A 20,626-nucleotide genomic window follows, 5' to 3' on the forward strand; every position below is an offset into this window, starting at 1 on the left:
GAGAGACTGCAGAGAGTCACCCCCTGCCCTGATCCCAAATCTTCCAGGAGTGTTGTCTTGCTCCATATGGGCCTTTTCCTGTGTGGGCAGCTGCCACGAGTGGGTGATTTAGATCAATGAAAGAGATTTCCATTGTAAAACATATTAACAGAAGTGGGTTCAACATGATGTTGCAAAAATGAGACTTAACAAAATTCAGTGTCAAGTTTCTCCATTTTTTAATATATGGGAGAAAAACCCAAAGAACACTGAGTTAGAATTGAGCTGGAAGGATTTATGCAGAGATCTGAGAGCCTCCCATTGAGTCATGAGGTTCAGAATGTACCCCCTTGCTTCCTGAACCCCTGATGGAGCCAAAGTGCAGCTAAAATCCAGTTTTAGTCTCAGGTTTGGACAATGCTTTATGTCCAATAGGATCATCTCCACCATAAAGTTGATAAGAATTAGTACTGGGTTGGTAATTTTACATCCCTGTTAAATCAGCCTGTTATCAGCAACTTAATGAGGATCTGCCAGGAGTAAGGGATTCCTCCACCTGGGGCAAAGAGGAATCTCGGTCTCAGGTGAGGAATATCAGTCTCAGGTGAGGAATATCAGTCTCAGGTGAAGAATCTCAAATCTTGAGAGGTGTCCCTGCTCAAGAAGAGACTTACCTGGCACACAGTCCTGTTGCAATGCAGGGACAACTCAAATTGGACTCATCCAAAGATCCAGTGTGGATGAAAGGTCTCTTTGCCTCGAGGAGCAAGACTGAGAGGTGTCCCCATCACACCAGGTAAGAGCTCAGAGAAGGCTCACTCAGGCTGGCAGTTATGGAGTAAAGCAGTTGGCTGAGAGTCAAATTGCAGAAAAGGTGTAAATGAAACCCCTTGTGCACACAGCTTGCCTCGTTCCTTGATAAATAAGTCCTGGAAAAGCCTCCTCCATCCACGTGCTGGCCACACAGTCAGTGTTCCAAACCCCTGGGCATCGATGCTTGCTGTGTCACTGCTCCTTTGTGGCTTTCCTGGAGGAGTTCTTGGACTGGATACAGCTCAAGCTTCCACCTCCCTTGGATCCTGTACCAAACTCCTGCTGCTGTGGTTATGGGGTGAAATGCATCTGTCACAGCAGACCAGGGAAAACACTTTGCATTGTCTTCAGTTTTCAGGTTCTTCCCAATTTTCCAGCACAGCCACGTTTTCCCAGTGTAGCAACCAAGACATAGGATTTTTTTTTTTTTTTTTTTTTTTTTACATGTGCAACATTTTTGTCCACCTCCACAGCATTGCTGGGCTTGTGAGATCACGGTGTATGAAGAGTCCTGGAATGGTTTGGGTTGGAAGGAACCTTAAAGAGCATTTCATTCCAAACACTGCCATGGGCAGGGACACCTTCCACCAGAACAAGTTTCTCAAAGCCTTGTCCAACCTGGCCTTGGACACTTCCAGGGATGGGGCAGCCACAGCTTCTCTGGGCAACCTGTGCCAGGGCCTCTCCAACCTCTGAGTCAAGAATTTCCTCCCAATATTTAATCTAAATCTCTTCTTCTTTCAGTTTAAAGCCATTCCCACTTGTCTTATCACTGCCTCTCCATGGAAAACTTCTTCTCCCTGTTTTTGTAAATCCCCTTTAAGTACTGGAGGGCTCCAGTGAGGCCTCCCTAGATGTTCTCTCTTTGTCTCCTGGCTGTAGCCTGGGTGACTGCAAGGCAGGATCACAGGGACATGGGACAGTTCAGATGGACCCTTAGGAGGACTTTTGCGAGTCCTTCTCCCCCTGGTGAGAAGCAGCTGGACCTCCTGATCCATCCCTCAGGCTGTGATCCAGGATTTGGGCTCTGCTGCCCTCCCAGCCCATCACCTCATGTGATGCCTGGTTGTATTTCCCCTCTGCCTGTTAATGCTACAAAATCATCACGTCATTCATGCTGGAACACACCTTCAAGATCGAGTCCAACCATTAACCCAGCCCTGTGAAGGAGTGTTGGATCAGGGCTCAGGGAAGAGCCTCCAGGCAGCCCACACCCCTGCAGTCATTCCAGATGTTTCAGGACATCCCAATTATTTCAGCCAGTGCAAGACAAGCCAGGACATCTGGGGGACCTACTGGGTCGTGGTGACTTTGGGTGAAGGCTCCAGAAAGCACCAGTCCCGAATCCCACTTGACAAACCCCGAGCCCCCTGTGGTCCTGCCTAGAAAACCTAAAATCTGCCAAACAGCTGATGGAGCAGAGTCAGGGAGACAAGGAAACGTTTTCTTCCTGGAGGATCTCAGGCCTTCAAGGGTGAGCACTGAGGAAGTGAATAATTTGTCACTCAGTTAATGTCTTGTCCCCTTTCGTGAGTGAAATCCTCAACCCCCCACCCTGAGCTCTGCTCCTGCTCAGAGCCTGCCCGGCCATGCAGGTGAGGTTGAGTCTTCCAGAACCTGAAGAGGTCCAACAGAAAGGCTGAAGAGGGACCTCTTACAGGGACATGTAGCGATAGGACAACAGGGAATGGTTTCAAGCTGCAGGAGGGAAGGTTTAGGTTGGATATTGGGAAGAAATTCTTCCTTGTGAGGGTTGGGGAGGCCCTGGCACAGGTTGCCCAGAGAAGCTGTGGCTGCCCCATCCCTGGAAGTGTCCAAGGCCAGCTTGGAGCAACCTGGGCTAGTGCAAGGTGTCCCTCTCCACGGCAGGGGTTTGGAACTGGATGATCTTTAAGATCCCTTCCTACCCAGATCACTTCATAATTCTATGATTGGCTTTGCAGGGCAGCATCAGCACTACCCTGGCCCTGCTGGAAACCAGAACCCAACATCCTTGTGCCAGGAATGCTGCCAGACCTCTGCAAAATCATCAGATGATATTGGGAAGGAGGCACCGGGGTCGTGGGTTTGAGAAACCTGCAGAAGAACAGGCTGTGCTGCACAGAAAAGGGAATTCCTCATGTCCTGGAAACACTCATGACAGGGGGATGTAGTTTTAGGGGTGTCCAGAAGATACAAAGCTAAATATGTAGTTTTAGGGGTGTCCAGAAGATACAAAGCTGAAGATGGGGTAACTTTAGCCCTAGGACTCTGCCAGAGTAGGTGCAGCTTGTGGGGTCAGGAGAGGTGTTTCCCAGCCCCCAAGGAGCGATGAAACCACACGTGGGGCGCTTTTTAAAAAGCAGACAGGCCTGGAGTTTCCACCTCTTTTATTAGAAATCAGACACATTCATTTTGTGCTCTGAAAACTGTACAGGAAAAAAAAATAAAAATAAAAATTTGACCAACATGGAGAGGAAGGAAAGGAAGGAATGGTGGAGTTGGGGGTGGGAGGGGGCAGGGCACAGGAAAACAGAATTAACCAGAGGAGCTGAGCAGAGAAAGTTGAATACCAACAGTTTTTAAACAAACATTTATCTCTGTAGTTACATCACATCCTTAATGTCCTGCAAAGGAGTGAATGGGTGGATGGGGAAGGCTGGAGTGAAGAGGGAGGGGTGGGTTGGGTGTGGGGGGTAGGGGGAGAAAAAAAGAGAGAAAAGAATTAAAACACAGTAGAAAGATATCTGTATGCTAAAATTCATAGTGTGTAATTAGAATAATTACAATATCATACAACCCAGCATCTGAGGGAGGCCTTTGTGCTTTCCTGTTGCAGAGAATAATCTAAAACGGAACAATAATATCACAGTTTTAAAAGTAACCACTTTCCCTCTTTTTGAACTATTTGGATTTATTTTAGGTTTTCCTTTGCATCCTTCACACTGTACAGCAGCTGATGGCACAGGAAGCGCCCAGGGGGCCCAAAGGAAAGTCGAAGCAGATGTTGGCACTCAAAGCAACATCTGCCCGTGGGGGGAAGCACAACTGGGGGCAGTGATTGGTTTGCATCTTGTATCCAGTGGTAGTTTTTCCCTAAAAAAAAAATGTGAGGCTTGTTCTTTTTTTTTTTTTTTTTTTTTTTAATTAAAAAGAGACCCAAGCACAGAGTAATTAACTCAGAACCCTGTTAAGGTTTTACTGTTTTCTGGCACTCACAACCAGAGAGGTTTGTCACCACCCACCTCCAAAACTGGGAGAGTTGTTCCAAACATCAGACAGACAGTGCTGGGAATGATAAAAATAATTTCAAAAATGAAGTCTGCGTGTAATCTCAGAGGGATATTGTTTAATGATAAAAATCCTGCACAACGCACTTTTTGGGGTGAAACGTAGGTTTGTTTTTTTTTTTAATAGCCTTGAGAAATGTTTAATGAAAAAAAAATTTAAAATCGTTGCTTTGTTTTCACGGTGGAACGAAAATACAGGATTTTATGATGAAGGGTGTTCTGCTCTCCTGATCAGCTGCACCTCTTCCTTCTTGCAGGACCACAAACCTGCTGGCTCTGGGCAGTGGGGAGGGAGGAGAAGAGGCAGCCAGGGGAAAATAACCGCAGCCCAAACTGAATAAAACAAAGCAAAACATCCTGTGTTCCCACCATCCCAAACTTTCCACGGAGCAACTTGCCTTCCACCTTCAGCAGGTGGCATCCTCACCCCGTGCCTGGCACAGAAAGGCATTTGAAATGACAAGAGCCAAAGAAAAGAAAGGTCTCGGGTTTCAAGTTGTCTTTTTATTGAAGAAAAGAAAAGAAGAAGGAAAAAAATAGATTATTTTGTTTGTTTTTTTTTTTCATTTTGTTTGTTTTGTTTCCAAGTGGACGTTTATTCGTGTTGTCAGTTTGTCTCAATGTCCTAAGGCAACGTCTCTGTATTCCAATATCTCCAGGTACATTGGCAGGTCTGTCTTTCCCTCTTTCTCTCTCTGCCTTCCAGGGAGGGAGGGGCAGCTTGGAATAAATCTTTTAAAGAGTCCCAAAGCAAGGAAAAATAACAGAAAATCAAACAAAACAAAACCAAAAATAAAATTAAAAAAAAAATAAAATAAAAGGATGAGGCCAAAGGACCCTTTGCAAGGCCCCGGTGCTGAGTTTATCTATTTAACAGTCACTGAAACGACCTACATTCCTCTGGTTGGTCTGTTTTCCAACACCTTCCACCCTCTCCCTGGAGATGGGGCGAGGATTTGGAGCCGCTCCTGCGCTCCTGTGCCTGTCCCGCTCCCGAGGGACACGACTCCAAGGAGCTCCGCCGTGCAGGGATGGGAGGAGGAAGCCCCAGCCACCAATCCCCTCCTCCAGGCTCCGTGAGGACGTGCCACCGCTCGAGGTGGTGGTGGGAATGTCTTTGTGGAGCGTCCCATCTCCTTCCTCCTTGGATGAGCTGCTGAAGGAGAGCTGGAGGACAAGGACCGGCCCCCCCAAGGCTGGGTCCGCCCCGGCCAGGCCACGTTTCATGGTCCCCAAACAAGCCCCATCTTCTTGGCCCTCCGTGGTGGCTGTGGGGGCTGCTGGTCCTTCCACACCTCCCCGTGGCAGAGCAGGAAGGCTCCTGGTGTGTGCAGAACCCGAGAGCATCTCGGCAGGGCTCGTCCCCTGCAGCCCCTCCCCACCCTCTTCCTCCTCCTCCTCCTCGCTCTCCTCCAGGCTCTTCTTCTCCAGTCCTACCTGGGAAAGCTTGTGTTGTCCTGAACCTACAGCTACTATACTCTATAAAGTAATATTTCCCCCTCTCTGCTGAGAAACAATACAAAAGTTACTCCATCTTACCCAAAGGTTTCAAAAGAAACCAAACACTTCTCTTGCTCGGTTCCGATTTAATTTAATCATTTCTTTAAAACGTGGTTTTTGTTTGTTTGTTTGTTTGTGTTTCTTTTTTTCTTTTTTTTTTTTTCTTTTTTTGTTTGTTTCGTTTGTCTTCCAGAAAAACAGAAAAGTCTTTTTTTCTTCCCTTTCTGCTCAGACCTCTGTCTGAAGGTCAATAATGTCTTGTCCCACCAAGGGGATGGTGGCCCCTGTTTTCTCCCACTCTACAGTTTTGAGTTCTAGGGGAGACTGTGCCACGGGTTCCATGTCCTTTTTAACCCATGATGGTGGGGACTGGACTTTCCTGATGCCTTCCCAGGGTCTCTTGTTTGGTGTCTGCTGTTTTTCTTGCTGCAAGAGGAGGGAAGTGTAAGAAAGGAGAGAGAGAAAGAAAGGAAGGTTAGTAGCAGTGCCACAAATACCACGCTTTTACCTCCTCCTGCATCAAAGACAATTTTTTTTCTCTATAGCTCCTGATCCAAAATAAAGTGGAGTCGCAACAAAACTGACACTTGGTGTGCAAATTGCCCATTTTCAGGAAGAAAATGTTGGGTTTTTGTCCACTGCTATCTCTGTCAACTAATGCCTAGATATTTTGAATTACAGCTCCAGCTTTTGCCACTTGCATTTCCACTGAAAAACTGAGGATGGTTTTGAAAATTTAAATTGTTTTCCTGCTTTTACAAGGGCACGTAGTGACAGGACAAGGGGGAATGGCTTAAAAATGACAGAGAGCAGGGTTTAGATGGGATATTGGGAAGAAATTCTTCCTTGGGAGAGTGGAGAGGCCCTGGAATAGAATTCCCAGAGAAGCTGTGGCTGTCCCATCCCTGGAAGTGTCCAAGGACAGGCTGGATGGGATTTGGAGCAACCTGGGCTAGTGGAAGGTGTCCTTGCCCGTGGCAGGGAACAAGATGAGCTTTAAGGTCCCTTCCAGACCAAACCATGCCATGAAATCCAGATTGCAACGAGGCCTTTTTGTACCTAACATTGCATCTGATGTGGATGCACATTCCTGCTGCAGCACAGCTATTTTTAGGCTATTTAACTGCAGCAGAACCTGCTCAGTGTTTTCACCAGCGAGGCCCTGCTGTTTGACGAGCTCTGGAACCGAAAACACTTCCATCAACTCCCCCCCAAGCCTCCCAAGCTTTATTGACTTCTGTCTGCCAAGTCTCCCACAGCATCCCACCATGGATATCGATCCAGGGAATGCATTCCAGTGTTTCTGCTGACCTGCACCAGGACAAGGCTCTGGGGAGGTCCTGTAAGACGTGTGTGTACATGAAGGGGTGCCCATGGAAAGATTTGAAATGAGTTGTTCCACTGCGTTTCAACCCCTCCAGCCACGAGTGACGCTTTTCCACAGTTCATCATCCACCAAAAAACACTCCAGCTCTGGGTAGGGAAAGGCTCCCCTGCCTGGGACAGGGGCACAGAGCCCTTTTCCTGCCAAGGGGGAAGCAGCAGCAAGTGGGAAGGGGTGGGAGGAAAGCAGCTCCAGGGAGGATTCAACAAGGAGAGGAGAAGCGTGGGGAGAAGGGGAGGACACAGACACGGTGATGTGCAAGCCCAGGACACGTCACAGCTCGATGCTGCCACCAAAATGGATTGATTGAGGGGAGATGAAGCCACACAGGGACTGTGGGGTCATGCCTGTGCTGCAGGAGGCTGCAGGGATCGTTGCAGCCCTGCAGGAAAGCTAAAAGCCCATCTGCCACACGCTCATGCAGCTGCCTCAGCTCCTCGTTTCGTCCTTTCCTAGGACGTTTTTGGAAGGCTGGGTGTTTTTCCTGCCTCCACACTGCAGTGCTGACAGGAAAGGTGCTGTGGGATCATCCCTACAGGGGCAGCTTTCGCTGCATCACCCAAGCCACAAATCTCTGCTTTTCCAAACTTTAGCTTTTAGCATAAAAATATAACGTGCTTGAAGTTGGTCCTGATTCCTCCCCACTCCCAGGGAGAAGGTTCTGGGTGAGAACATCTGGTGGTCAGAGAGTGGTTAATGCACAAACCATCTCAATGGGAAGTGAAACCTGAAATTATATTCATTTTAAGTCAGAATAAATAATTATTTGTTTATTAAATACCTAAATAACATCTCAATAAATAGGATTTTATCTTTAATTCAAAGAGAGAAAAATCACATTTTTAAAGTCCTTTGAGAGCTGCTGCTTTGTTGTTGGTTTTCTTTTTTTTTTTTACTAAAGTTTTGTAAAAGTATTGCTCAGAAGAATGTAAACCACTCCATCTCTGGAAATCCTCACCTGAGGTTTTCATTCTGTACTCTCCAGTACAGAATTTGCTAATGTTGCTGGTGTTACTCTTACTTTATCCCATGATTTGCCACAACAGTGATTAATACTCACAGGACAGAAAAGGTGATAAAATTCTTGACTTATTCCATTATTTTTTTTTTTTTTTCTCTGAACTTATTTTAGAACCACTGCTACTAAAAGCTGAAGCTATTTATCTCTGTGTGTGTCTTAATGGGCCAAATCTGAGGCTTCCTGAGGGGAAATTTCTACCTACAGTGTTTTTTGCAGACCACTGAATGCCTGAAAAGATGCAACGAGAAGGGAAACAAAGAGACAAAAAGCACACAGAGAGCAAAAAATGGAATGAAATTAAAGTTTCCCGAGAGGTGAAGAAAAACAACCTTGGTCAGGACAGAGTTTTCCATGAAAAACATTTGTTTTTTTCCCAGCACTGCTGAATTGCCACAAGTTTTTAAATTTACCACTGTCCACAGCTGTATTATTTAACAGAGCAGCACAAGGGATCTTATGCATGAAGTTCATAAATAATTCCATTTTTTCCCCCTCAGATGAAAGCCCTTCTTTGCTGGCACTATTCACAGCCACCTTCAGCAGCAGGTTCTTCTATTCCCAGCCAATCCCTGTTTTCACAGTCTCTCCATCTGCCACATTCCTGACCTTCAGCCTCCCCTTCACGCTGGGAGGGTGCACCCAGATCTGATCAGGCACTGGACGTGATCAGCAAACCTCAGAGCCCTCCTTGTCACAGATTACTGAGCCAGAGCAGCTGCAAATCCACACAGGGAACAGGAATTGTGGGAATAACAACTCCAATAAAACCAATTTTAAGTTCACATCTCCATCAGCGGCCCCTGATCAGACCTGTCACTGGGGAACAACACCAAAGGGCTACAATAATTATTCCATGGTGATAGAAGCCAGACATTAAATGTTGGGAGTTATTACAGAGAGAAAAATGAAGAAAGGAAGAGAGAATGAAACAGCAAATATTTTATTAGCAGTGCACCTGCATCCTGAATATTATGTGCACTTCATGGCCCTCCTGAGAGAAGGATACAAGGGAAGTGATAAAGGTGGCCAGTTTCCAGCCAGGAACAAGTTATGGAGGAGGAAAATCTCACAGACTACAGTCCTTCATCCTTAAAAGGGACTGTGGATGGATTGTCCAAGAGGTCTGTGAAATTCTGAGTGGTTTTTGGATGCAGGAAGATGATCCCTCCCATCAGTGGAGGGATCATCTCTTCCAACATGAGAACTGCAGAGCAGGACAGGGTGCCAAGGAGTGAACCCCAGGAGCTGGGCCTGCACATAGGGCCCAGCCAAACTCCAGACCACCCTTCCACAGCTCTCTGTTCACGCTGAAAACTTCCAAACTTATTAAAAAACAGGTGGAAACATTCACAAAAGCCAAATTCCCTCAGTACCACAAAGTGAAGTGACACAGTTCTGCATCGGGGGGGGCTCTCTGAGCACGAATCTCTGGAGTCTTGGGGACCACTTGAAGAGGCACTGCCATGTGCTTGCCCAGCTCTTTTATTCTTCCAAGCTTCTCTTTCCCCTGCCATGGAAAGGAGCCAGAGAGACTGGCCATGGGTCCAACCCCACGTGGTGGTTTTCCACCCACCTCATCAGCGTGATGTGTTACCTGGCTGTGACTGCAGCAGGCTGAGCGACCCCAAAGATGTCTATTTACAGTTAAAAGATGAAAAAGAGCTCTGGGAAATGAGGAAATGGAGAAGGGGGCCTTGCTTTTAGCTTCCCACTCTTCAGAAAAGAATTAGACCCCCACAGTGATGTGAGTGGAGGTGCCACCTCAGGGGTGGGTGCAGAAGGACTCGGTGCCCACTCAGGATAATCAGCCTGGCTGAGCTCTGCCAAGGATGCTGGGGGACAAAGGAAAATCTCCTCTTGGCACCAGGCACCCTGGGAATTGGTAGCAGGCTCCTGGGAACAGCTCCCCTTTTCTTTCCCTCCATATGGAAAAGGTTTTTATGGGGCCTTGGCCACTCGAACAGCACCGAGAAACAGCCCCTGGGGCTCACGCCTCAACTCTGGCATTTTCCTCCAGCTCCACTGTGGGGTCTTAGCAATCCTTGCAGACAGGAGGGAAAACTTAGCTATGCCCAGAAAAGAAGAAGAAAAAACCTGGAGAGAGAGAGAGAGAGAGGGTTGTGTAATCCGGCTGGAAAAGGCGCCGGGGCTGGCGCAGGGCCTGGCGCCTCCGAGCCAGCCAGGAATGGCCCCGGCCAGGAATGGCCCCGGCCAGGGGCTGAAAGCAGCAGGGGCTGCTCTGCCAGTAACTCACGGGGACAGAGACAGAGCCATTACTCTGCCCTGACACAGCCCAGCAGCCCCTGGACACTGGGAAGTGGGGGGATGTTTATCAGTTCCTGCCTGGTGCCAGGATGGCGGAGCAGAAGGCTTTGTTGGAGGGGTGGGAAAGGAGGGAGCACCCGAGACTCCAAGGTGGGATGAAACCTGCTGCACAGGGCAGGCTGGAGGTCTTCAGCCCCCCAGGGGAACTCAGAGTCTCCTTCGCTGATTTAATTTTGTGATTTAATTTTGGCTGCAAATCTTTAAGGTGGAGGGAGAAGATTCAAGATAAAAGGCACTTAAGATGCAGTGGCAACAAAAAAACCCAAATCCCTAAGAAAGACAGAGGCAAAGTGCACTGGGATAATCCACACAGCCCTCTCCTTCTAAAGCTGGTCCTGGCAGACTCCCCAACGAGTCACCTGGTGGTTATGGAAAGGTCTTGGTGGTGGAGCAGGTACTTTCCTACCCTGGGGTCTTCAGAGAATCATCCCAGAATCACAGAATGGTTTGGGTTGGAAGGGACCTTAAACATTAACTCTTTCCACCCCTCTGCCACAGGCAGGGATGCCACACACTAGCCCAGGTTGCTCCAAGCACAGCCCAACCTGGCCTTGGACACTTCCAGGGATGGGGCAGCCACAGCTTCTCTGGGCAACCTGTGCCAGGGCCTCCCCACCCTCACAGGGAATAATTTCTTCCCAATATCCCATCTAACCCTGCTCTCTGTCAGTTTGAAGCTGTTCCCCCTCATCCTGTCACTCCAGGTACCTGTAGAAATTCCCTCCCTACCTCTTTTGGAGCCCCTCTATGCACTGGAAGGGGCTCTAAGGTCTCCCTGAAGCCACCTCTTCCCTAGGCTGAACAATCCAAATTGTCCCAGCATTTCCTCAGAGGGAAGGTGCTCTATCCCTCTAATCATGTTGGTGCCTCCTCTGGACTCGCTCCAGCAGCTCCACGTCCTTCCTGTGCTTCGGACCCCAGAGTGGAGCAGAGGGGCAGAATCACCTCCCTCGACCTCCACACTTTCCTGCCCATTATTCTGCCTCCAGGGATCCAGCCTGGCTTCATCCAGAGCACCTGCATCCCTGTGCAACTCTTTTTCTTGGGAGCAGCATCCTTGTATTGCAGAAATAGGGCCCAGGAGCCCGACTGGCTGCTCTGAGACACAGCTTTGGTTTCACCCTTCAGCCAAAACCACCGAAATGTGTGAACTGCTCAGCTGTATCTCCCTGGGTTTGTTTCGTGGGGTTTTGGGGTTTTGTTGGTTTCCATTTTTTTAATACCTGATTTTTATGTTTACCCTGAACAACCTGCAGAGCAACTCGGTGCTTTCCACAGTGGTCACTCCCCTGGAAGCAGCTCCTCCCACGCTGCTTTCCTCACCCCTGGTGTCAACTTGAAGGGTATTTCATGACCCAAATGGTCTCTCCCCATGACACTGATAACTTTAGGACCAGAATGAAGTTACTCAGAGCCCAGAGCAGGGAATTTGGAAGATAAATGTGGCCCACACTGTCTAATCCATCTTTGGATCAGTGTCGATGAAAAGTGATTAGAAAATGGGAAAGCTGCCTTATTTCTTTGGAGAATGATAAATTTTCCTTTCCTTCTTGGAAACAAGTAGCTGCAGTTCTTTCATTTTATGCTGTTGAACCACAAAGATTGTCCTTTTCCTTTTATTCTGCATTTAGGAGAAAAGCAAAATAAGAGGAAGGGGCTGACTTTGGTAAGAATTTCATTACATTAAAAAGAAAGAAAGAGGAGATCCAATTTGTGGTTTTAACTTGGAAATCAGTCAGGCAACTTGAAATACTCAGCACGTGCAGGGGTATTAAAATATGTTTTCTGCTTCTATGTTTTCAGAAGCTCATCCAACCTGAAGGGGCTTCTGTGAGCCAAAATCCACTGAGGCCACACACAGCTGAAGGTGAAGATGGACTGGATGAAGGAGGTCTTTAGACCCTCAGGGGCTCTTTGCATTGACTCCTAAACATCCTGAAGGTTGCAGAGAAAGCCTGTGGTCCCACCAGCACCAGGAACAGGCTATTTTCCAGAGCGTTCTTGCTGTTAATCCTGCTGGTTTACATCCCATCCATTTTTGGGACAACTCTTCTGGTCTGCTGAAGAGCCCGCAGGGTAGGTATGGAGGAATGAATTCCCCAAAATGCTGAAAACACTCAAGGTTGCCTTATGGGGGCACCCAGGGACCCAGAAGGGGACCAGGAGCACCCTAAGCATGTTGTTGGGTTTTTTTATAGAATCTTTTATTTAGGCACTATAAAGAATAATTTAGATTTTAGAGTTTAAACAACCAGGAGTTCAATCTGCTGGTGGCCCCTTCCTGGTGTTGGAGCAGGGGTTACAGGGAATAGGATGTTTCTTTGAGCAACACAGAGCAACTGATGCCTAATTCTTGGGACAGGAGGTGTCAGATGATGTACAGAAGGAGGTGAACTTCTGATTGATGGTATATTTGGCTACCCAGGAGCTGACAGATGGTTTATGGCTGAAGGAATTAAGCTTTGACGTCATTTTCATAACAGAATTTATTGCAGTAATTACTGGACTTTATGAAGAGCTCCTCCTTGTAAAAACTGCCCTAATTGGCTTTAAAATTTGCCAGCTACTAAAGCCTTTAAGAAGTGCAAAGAGGATTAAAGATGTGGCACAGAGACACTGTGCACAGAAGTGGAGCCTCCCTTGCAGAGGGACACCCAGGCAGCAGCAGGAGCAGCAAAGCTTCCCGATTTTCTGACTCCTCAGCGAGGAATGACCCTGAGTGACACAACCACCACCACCTGAGCTCCTCCACCCCCAGCCTCAGCCCAGACAAAGAGGTTCCCGTGGATGGGAGCCAAGTGTTCCCACCTGGGAGCAGGGTTTCCCATCAGCCAGGGAAAGGACAGGCCAGAAAACAAAGGATTAATCCTGTCGTGGAGCAGGGAACACCAGGGAGACACAGAGCTTTGAGTGGGGATGAGCTGCAATAATGGTCAATATTTACAGAATCACAGAATGGTTTGGGTTGGAAGGGACCTTAAAGACCTCATTCCAACCCCCTGCCATGGGCAGGGACACCTTCCACTAGCCCAGGTTGCTCCAAGCTGGCCTTGGACACTTCCAGGGATGAGGCAGCCACAGCTTCTCTGGGCAACCTGTACCAGGGCCTCCCCACCCTCACAGGGAGGAATTTCTTCCCAATATCCCATCTAACCCTGCCCTCTGGCAGGTTAAAGCCATTCCCACTTGTCCTGTCACTCCATGCTCCCTTTTCTCTCACCACTCTGTCAGATGTCAAAGCAAGTGGAATGGGAACATCTCCAGGTGTCCAAAGAGGAAAGCTAAGAAAACTCTCTATGTGAGAAGAAAAAGGGAGGAATCAAGACAGAAACACTGCCCAGAAGAAAATAGGAAAAAGTCATAGAAAGGCAAAAAACCTCTTTGTATCTTTTTATGCTGGATTTTGGAGCAGTTGCCTTCCCCACCCCCCCCCCCCCCCAGGACCAACAGAGAGATGGAGGTGGATTTGAGAGCTGTTTTTTGCCCACAAAAGTTGTGGATCCATCCCTGGAAGTGTCCAAGGCCAAGTTGGACAGGGCTTGGAGCAACCTGGGCTAGTGGAAGGTGTCCCTGCCCATAGCAGGGGCTTGGAACAAAATGGTCCTTAAAATCCAGTCCAACCTGAACCATTCCATGATTCCACGAGTCCAGATCCTGTTTGTGAGCTCCAGGACAGGGCTCCAGCCCAAAGCAAAAGCCATTCCAGCTGCAGGGAGCAGGACGCAGCAAGGAGCTAATAAGCAAGAAGGAGCAAACCAGAGGAATTTGGGAGCTCTGCTCTGACCTCAGCACCAGCACAGAGCTGCTGGTTAAAATGAATGCAAAGCTAGATGATGGCAGGAAAAGGGGAATATGTATGTGATTCAAACTTCCCTAATAGAGCTGAATCAAAGGGCTCCAGCAGAGGGGGAAGGCAGGAGTGTCACTTCCATTCCTTTCAAAGTGCAGCAGAAGCAAAAACTTGGCTTTTTTTTTTTTTTTTTTTTTTTTTTTTAAAGCCTGCAAAGGCTCCACTTTCATACCAAGCTGTCGCAGGGCATGTGAACCCCTCTGGATGTCCAGCCCAAGCCCTGGAATTTCTTTAGCAATTAACTCCCAGGGAGCAGCAGCGTTGCAGATGCTTTAGCCTGAGAACATGGGAAAACATTTCCTGTGTAGTACAAAGCAGCTTGAAAACAGCCACTACTCTGCTTTAATGTGAAGAGCTCCCAGCTACAAGAATTTAAACCCTGGGAACTGTGTGTATTTAGGAGGAAAGAGGGAAAGAAATAGCATGTTGGAGCCTGCAGTCTGCCAGGCAAAGGTCAGGCTTTTAAACACGGAAACAAACTTGAAGAGAGGTTTCCAACAATGGGATTTTTTTTTTTCTTTTCTTTTCTGGTAGCAATAGGGGAGGTAAAGAACAACTCAAAGCGATGGGAGTGATTAGGAAGGAAGAAATCTGCTGTGTGAGTCACTACCAAGCTCACATTCCAATATCCATCCATTTGGGCAGCAGAATATGCCTTAAAACTACTAAGAGATATTCATGGTCCAGGTGGAAGCCACTCACTGCTTACTGCAACCTTCAAAAGGAGGGTTTGGTGGATCCCAGGCACGGGGAGAGCTTTAAATTTTCCTCAGGACGCCTGGTGTGGATGGGTGGGTATTCTGATGCAAATCCTGCACTGGTTGTCTGCAAGCCTTTGGTTCCTTTCATGCTTCCTGGGTTGCCAAGAAGCTGCCCAGGGGATAAATATTTAACACAAAAAGCTCACCCCAGTTTTCTGCTCAGGGTCTGCACCAGCTCCCAGTTTGGTCTGGGATAAAATGGAAGGGCAATAGTGTGAAAAACCCACAGACAGCCTGGCTGTGAGTCCTCTGGGAGGAGGGTGAGCAAAGCAAACCACTTGCTCCTGAGATGCTGTTTTCAGATTTCACATTTCTTCGGGTGGACAGACACAATCTGTCCCAAATTCCAGCATAACAGGAGCCAAGAAGTCTTGCCTACAACTTCCTGTAACTTCCTTTTGAGTAAGGAAAAAAAAAAACCATCTCCACCTTTCTTGCTTTCTGTGAAGTTGAAGACTTTAAGGGAGAAAAAAATTACCACAGAATCATAGAATGTCCTGAATTGGAAGGGTCATGGTAGGGTCATACAGAGATCTATTGGATGCATTAAAATATGGATTTTTCAACTTGCAGCCATCAGATCTTGCTGCTCATATCTTAATTCTAGCACTGAAAAATGAGCTTTGGGTAACAGTGTCCACATCCCTGACTAGTCCATGAAGCCACAAATCACAGAATCACAGAATGGTTTGGGTTGGAAGGGACTTTAAAAACCATTTAGTTCCAGTTCCCTGCCATGGGCAGGGACAACTTCCACTAGCTCAGATTGTTCCAATCAGGCCTTGGACACTTCCAGGGATGGGGTAGCCACAGCTTCTCTGGGGAACCTGTGCCAGGGCCTCCCCCCCTCCCAGGGAAGGATTTCTTCCCTACATCCAACCTAAATCACATTCTTTCAGCTTAAAGCTGTTATGAGTGAGACCCCTGCACTCTGCTGCAGGGGAATGTGCAGGTGGATGTGGGATCCTGTGTGCTCTGGTCCATGTGATTTTAACCAGGAATAGCTGAGGGTGCTCCCAATTGTAGCATTTTATAGTTGAGGTAGAGATTTTAAAACCTCAATGTCACGTAGAATAGATTTCATGTAATAAACTGAAAAAAAAATGTGGTTTATTGCCTAAGAAAGGACACCCCAATCTCAGTGGGATGTGGATTAGGACCCCTTGGGCATTGGGTGATGGGAAAGCAGAATCCATCTCCAAATCTGTCTCCACCTTCTGACTCTCTACAACTCCTGACAGGAGGCTGCAGCCAGGTAAGGGTCAGTCTCTTTTCCCAAGTAACAAGCGACAGAACAAGAGAAAATGTCTTCAGATTGTGCCAGAAGGGGGTTTCAATTGGATATTTGGGAAAATTTCTTCACTGAAAGGGTTTCCCAGCCCTGGCCCAGCTGCCCAGGGCAGTGGTGGAGTCCCCATCCCTGGAGGGATTTAAAAGCCATGTAGATGTGGCACTTGGGGACATGATCATGGTTGATCTGAGAGATCTTTTTCAACTGATTAATGATCCTCTGAGTCCCTGATTAAGTCTCCAGCTCTGCAGGAACGACTCTGGGACAGTGAGCAAAGGACATTCCTCTTTATCCTTCAAATGTACACAGAGGTAACACTTCTCCCAAGTTTCCACGTGTTGGGATACCTGGAGAGCAGGAATACATGTGCTGGGACACACCTTTGGGTCTTTGCTGAAGACCCCTTACAATTCATGTTTCACCAATGAACCTGGAGAAATTCTCAGCAGTAAACACATATGGTGGTTGAATTTTCAACCCCTTTTCCTAAAGAGACAGAAAAGCTGTTTCTTTGTCCCATTAATTTGTTGGTGTTTCCTTAAAATCCAGTAATTTTGAGTTCATATGATATGAATTAAGGTATTTATTGTGACAGGATAATCAGATTTGGCCGGTGCGCTGGAGTACAGAGGACTGGCATTTATAACAAAACCAAATCCCTATAAAGGATCAGCATCCTTCCTAGGAATTCCCAAAGGATGTCTGTGTTGTGCAGACAACACTTTATTTAGTTCAAGTCTCAGCAGCACCTTCCTGACCTTGGAGTGGAAGGAAGAGAGAGGAAGAGCGAGAAAATTAGGAAAAAGCACCATAACTTGGAAAGGACTAAGGATAATGGGACATGCTGCCAGGAGAGGCTGGGAATCTGCCAGGGCTGGAGAGACACTTGGGAGCTTGACTTTGTGGTTGCTTATTTAAAAGAGAAATCAATGATAACAGCAGTGCAGGCAGATGGAGCAGACCTGTAAAACATCCCTTCTGCTCCGTGGTGAGGAAGGGGCCAAGGGTATCCCAGGATCCTTCCGACCTTGTTCATGCCCACAAGGCAAGGAATTTCCTGCTGGTGAAGGGGGTGAGTTTGGATTCACATCATGGAAGGGGTTGGGGATAGGTCTGGAATGCTCTTTGATGCAAAAGTGAAAGCCAGACTTACGCTAAGGTTTGTTTTATCACTCCCACCAGAAGAAACGCTCCAGCTTTTTATAACCTAAACATGCATAAAAGAGAAAACCGTTCTTTTGTTGTTACTTTAGTCCCTGGCATCTGCAGTTTGCCTCCCCAGGGCAAGCTGGAGATGGGGCAGGAGGTTCCAGCAGCTTCCTCAGCAGCAAATGGTAGAAAAAGGGGTGGAAAAAAAAAAAAAAAGCTATTTATTTTGCTTTGTGCTGCTTTGCAGGTTTTTAAACCAATACCCGCTTCTGTCTTGTCAATAATGATCTTCACAAGCTCCCCCTCCTGGGTTAGATCCCAGGGAAAATCCCAACTTGAAAAAAGGCTCAGTCAATATGCAAAGGCCACCTTCAGAGCTCCCCTCAGCAGCTCAAAGCCCTTTGATGCTGACAGTGGCAACTTTAATTCTACACAGATGCATCTCTGAAATGCTAAAGACACCTGAATCTATAAAACCCTCCTGCAAACATCCCATGGATTAGCTTGTACATGGTGTGTAAGCATTTTGGGGTTTACAGCTGCATCCATCCTAAATAACAGAAAAAATAAAGCAGAGAGTTGATGCCCAGGGAAACACTGGCATTCTGGACCATCACAGGCTCCTTTGATCTGGACCTGCCTGCTGGATCCACTATCCCACCCATTCTGCTGCCCATTGCCACGGGCAATAAAAGTGGGATTTGCTGGGATCACACCTCTGGAGCTCAGCACAGCGAGGCTGGGAGATCTGAACACAGACCAAAGGCTCTGCAGGGCTCTGCTCCCATCAAAACCCAAACTAAACCTTGTGTTCAATCACCCTCTCAGCTCTGGTCTTGCCCCTAAGGGAGTGCCATCAAAATAAGCCCCACCTTGGCCGTGCTGCATCCTGGATCTGACTGAAAATCATGGAATCATTGCGGCTGGGAGAAGAGAACGACCCCCACCTGGCTCCAACCTCCTTTCAGGGAGCTGCAGAGAGCAAAAAGGTCCTCCCTGAGCCTCCTTTTCTCCAGGCTGAGACCCCCTCAGCTCCCTCAGCTTCTCCCCATCAGAATTATGCTCCAGCCCCTTTCTCCCTCCAGCCCCTCACATGTCTTTCTTGTCGTGAGGGACTTTGATTATAAATGACCAAGAATGTCATAATTAGCTCACTTTGCCCCTCTTCTGAGTGCAAGCAACCCCCAAATTTAATTCGTACTGCCAATCTGGCTCTGGCACCTGTTTTTCCCTTCAGCTGGAGCCAACAGACTTCCCTGCATCCTTTCAGTCCTTGCCCAGCTGGCTGAGACACGTGGAAGGTGCCACCAGCCTGCCCTCACCTATTTGTATCATCTCCAGCACTTACTACACAGGCTTCTGATATCTGGTTCTACTCATACATCTCTGCCCCTCTTAAAAGCTGCTTCCCTCAAACTGCCTTCCTTAAAGTCTCCTTTTCCTTGAAAGTTTGCTCCTATCGAGGGAAAACCATGTATATTATGGAATCCTAGAATGGTTTGTGTTGTAAGGGCTCATAAAGCTCATCAAGTTCCAGCCTCCTGCCATGGGCAGGGACACCTTTCACTAGACCAGGTTGCTCCAACCTGGCCTTGGACACTTTCATGCAGCCACAGCTTTTCTGGGCAACCTTTTTCAGGGCCTCACCACCCTCACAAGGAAGAATTTCTTCCTAATATCCCATCTAAACCTTCACTCTTTCAGGTTAAAGCTCTTCCCTTTTGTTGATCATCACAGTCCTGTCACTCCAGGCCCTTGCCCAAAGTCCCTCTCCAGCTCCTTTAGGTACTGAAAGGCCACAATGAGGTCAGCTCAGAGCCTTCTCTTCTCCAGGCTGAACAATCCTAATTTTTTCAGCCTTTCCTCACAGGAAAGGTGCTCCAGCCCTCGTCTGGACTCACCCACTTCTATATGCTCATACCACAAGGATGTGGTGATCAGCTGCCACAAACAACCTGCATTTAATCAGGGTTCAGTCCCCAAGACGTGCTGCCAACACCACAGCTTCAATCCCATTGCTTTGGCCTTCCTGAACGGCCCATCCCTGCCACCTTGGCCTCTGACTCAGCCCCATAACATCAGGTAGATGGTTCCTGCTGTCCCCCCACTCCTGCTCTCTCCCCTTTCCACATGGATTTCATCTCATTTCCAGTTGCCAGCTGTGAATGGATGTACAGGGCACAGAGAGATGGCCTGAAAGGGAAGGCAAAGAACAGACACAAACACAAAGCAGATGACACCACGGACAGACACAAGGACAGACATCCTCCTCCTGGGCTGCTGACCAGGAGACAAGCTGGTGGCACCTCTGCGAGTCTCCCTGTCCTTTGTGGTGTTTGTCACAACACCCATGGACAGAAAAACAAGGGAAAGTGTTCAGTGAGTGCTCCTAAACTTCCCTGCTGCTTCCCACGCTCCTGTTGGAGATGATGGCTCTGGAAGTGTCTGACTGACCTTGCTGTCCGTTGTTGGAGACTCCTTGTCCTTCTCTGCGTGCTGGAGTTTTCTGTTCAGGTCTTGGAACATGTCTTGGTGACGTTTCCTCGTGTGCATGATTTTCTGGAGCAAACACAAAGGCCACAGGTCAGCAAGACCCAATTCAGGAGGAGCATTTCCTCCCCCCCACACAGTTACAAAATCCAAGAGCTGTCTCCCTGCAGGTGAAATCTGCTGTGCATTAAATACCTTCAACACTTCCCGAGGATCCAGAGTAGCACTGCCTTTATTTTCACGGTGACATGGTGGAAGAAAGTAAGAACTACTAATTTTTGACCCTATCATTACCCTAAACCTGCAACAACCAACTTTTATGCTGCACAGCATGTGCTTGACTGGTAGTGTTCTACTAGACAGTCCTAGGAAGCTTTGCTGACCTTCTTTAACTGCTATCTGACCCCATGAAAACCCTGTTCTCAGTAAATCACCAGTAAATACACAAACATGTAGAATTTGGGGAAGTTCCACCAGAAACTGTTCCATAATTTCTTTTTTTTTTTTTTAATTTTTTAAAAATTTGAGCCATCTGCATTTCACTTCTACCTTCTACTGCCCAGAAGGGGAGCTCAGACTGATTGCTGTAAGAACTTCCCCGTGCATGTGAGAGCACACTGAATATGGATTTCCATATGTGCTTGTCCTTGTGCTCTGCCAAGGGCTAGACAAGTGGAGAAGGTGGCAGCTTAGATGTGCCACGGGGCCTCAACTTCAGACAAAATTCCCAGCCTGGAGCTCTGAAGTGGTTCCAGCATTAAGGGAGCTGCTCGTGGGCCCTCAGTGTGACTCTG

General features: G+C 47.7%; 1 protein-coding gene across 15 annotated transcripts in view; it reads right to left on the minus strand.

Moving 5' to 3' along the window:
• Window positions 1-3,144: 3,144 nt before the first annotated feature.
• ADGRB1 (adhesion G protein-coupled receptor B1) overlaps window positions 3,145-20,626 on the minus strand; it is a 285,060-nt gene continuing 267,578 nt past the window's right edge. For all 15 annotated transcript variants that reach the window (XM_050313265.1, XM_050313255.1, XM_050313372.1 and 12 more), the window contains 2 exons: window positions 19,797-19,901; window positions 3,145-5,987 (listed from right to left, as the gene is read on the minus strand). In XM_050313265.1, the coding sequence (XP_050169222.1) occupies window positions 5,790-5,987; window positions 19,797-19,901 (303 nt within the window). In that variant the 3' untranslated portion in view covers window positions 3,145-5,789. The remainder of the gene's footprint in view (window positions 5,988-19,796; window positions 19,902-20,626) is intronic.

Source organism: Myiozetetes cayanensis, unplaced genomic scaffold (genome assembly GCF_022539395.1).
Source record: "Myiozetetes cayanensis isolate MyiCay16 unplaced genomic scaffold, myiCay2020 scf1, whole genome shotgun sequence".
Classification (NCBI taxonomy): domain Eukaryota; kingdom Metazoa; phylum Chordata; class Aves; order Passeriformes; family Tyrannidae; genus Myiozetetes; species Myiozetetes cayanensis.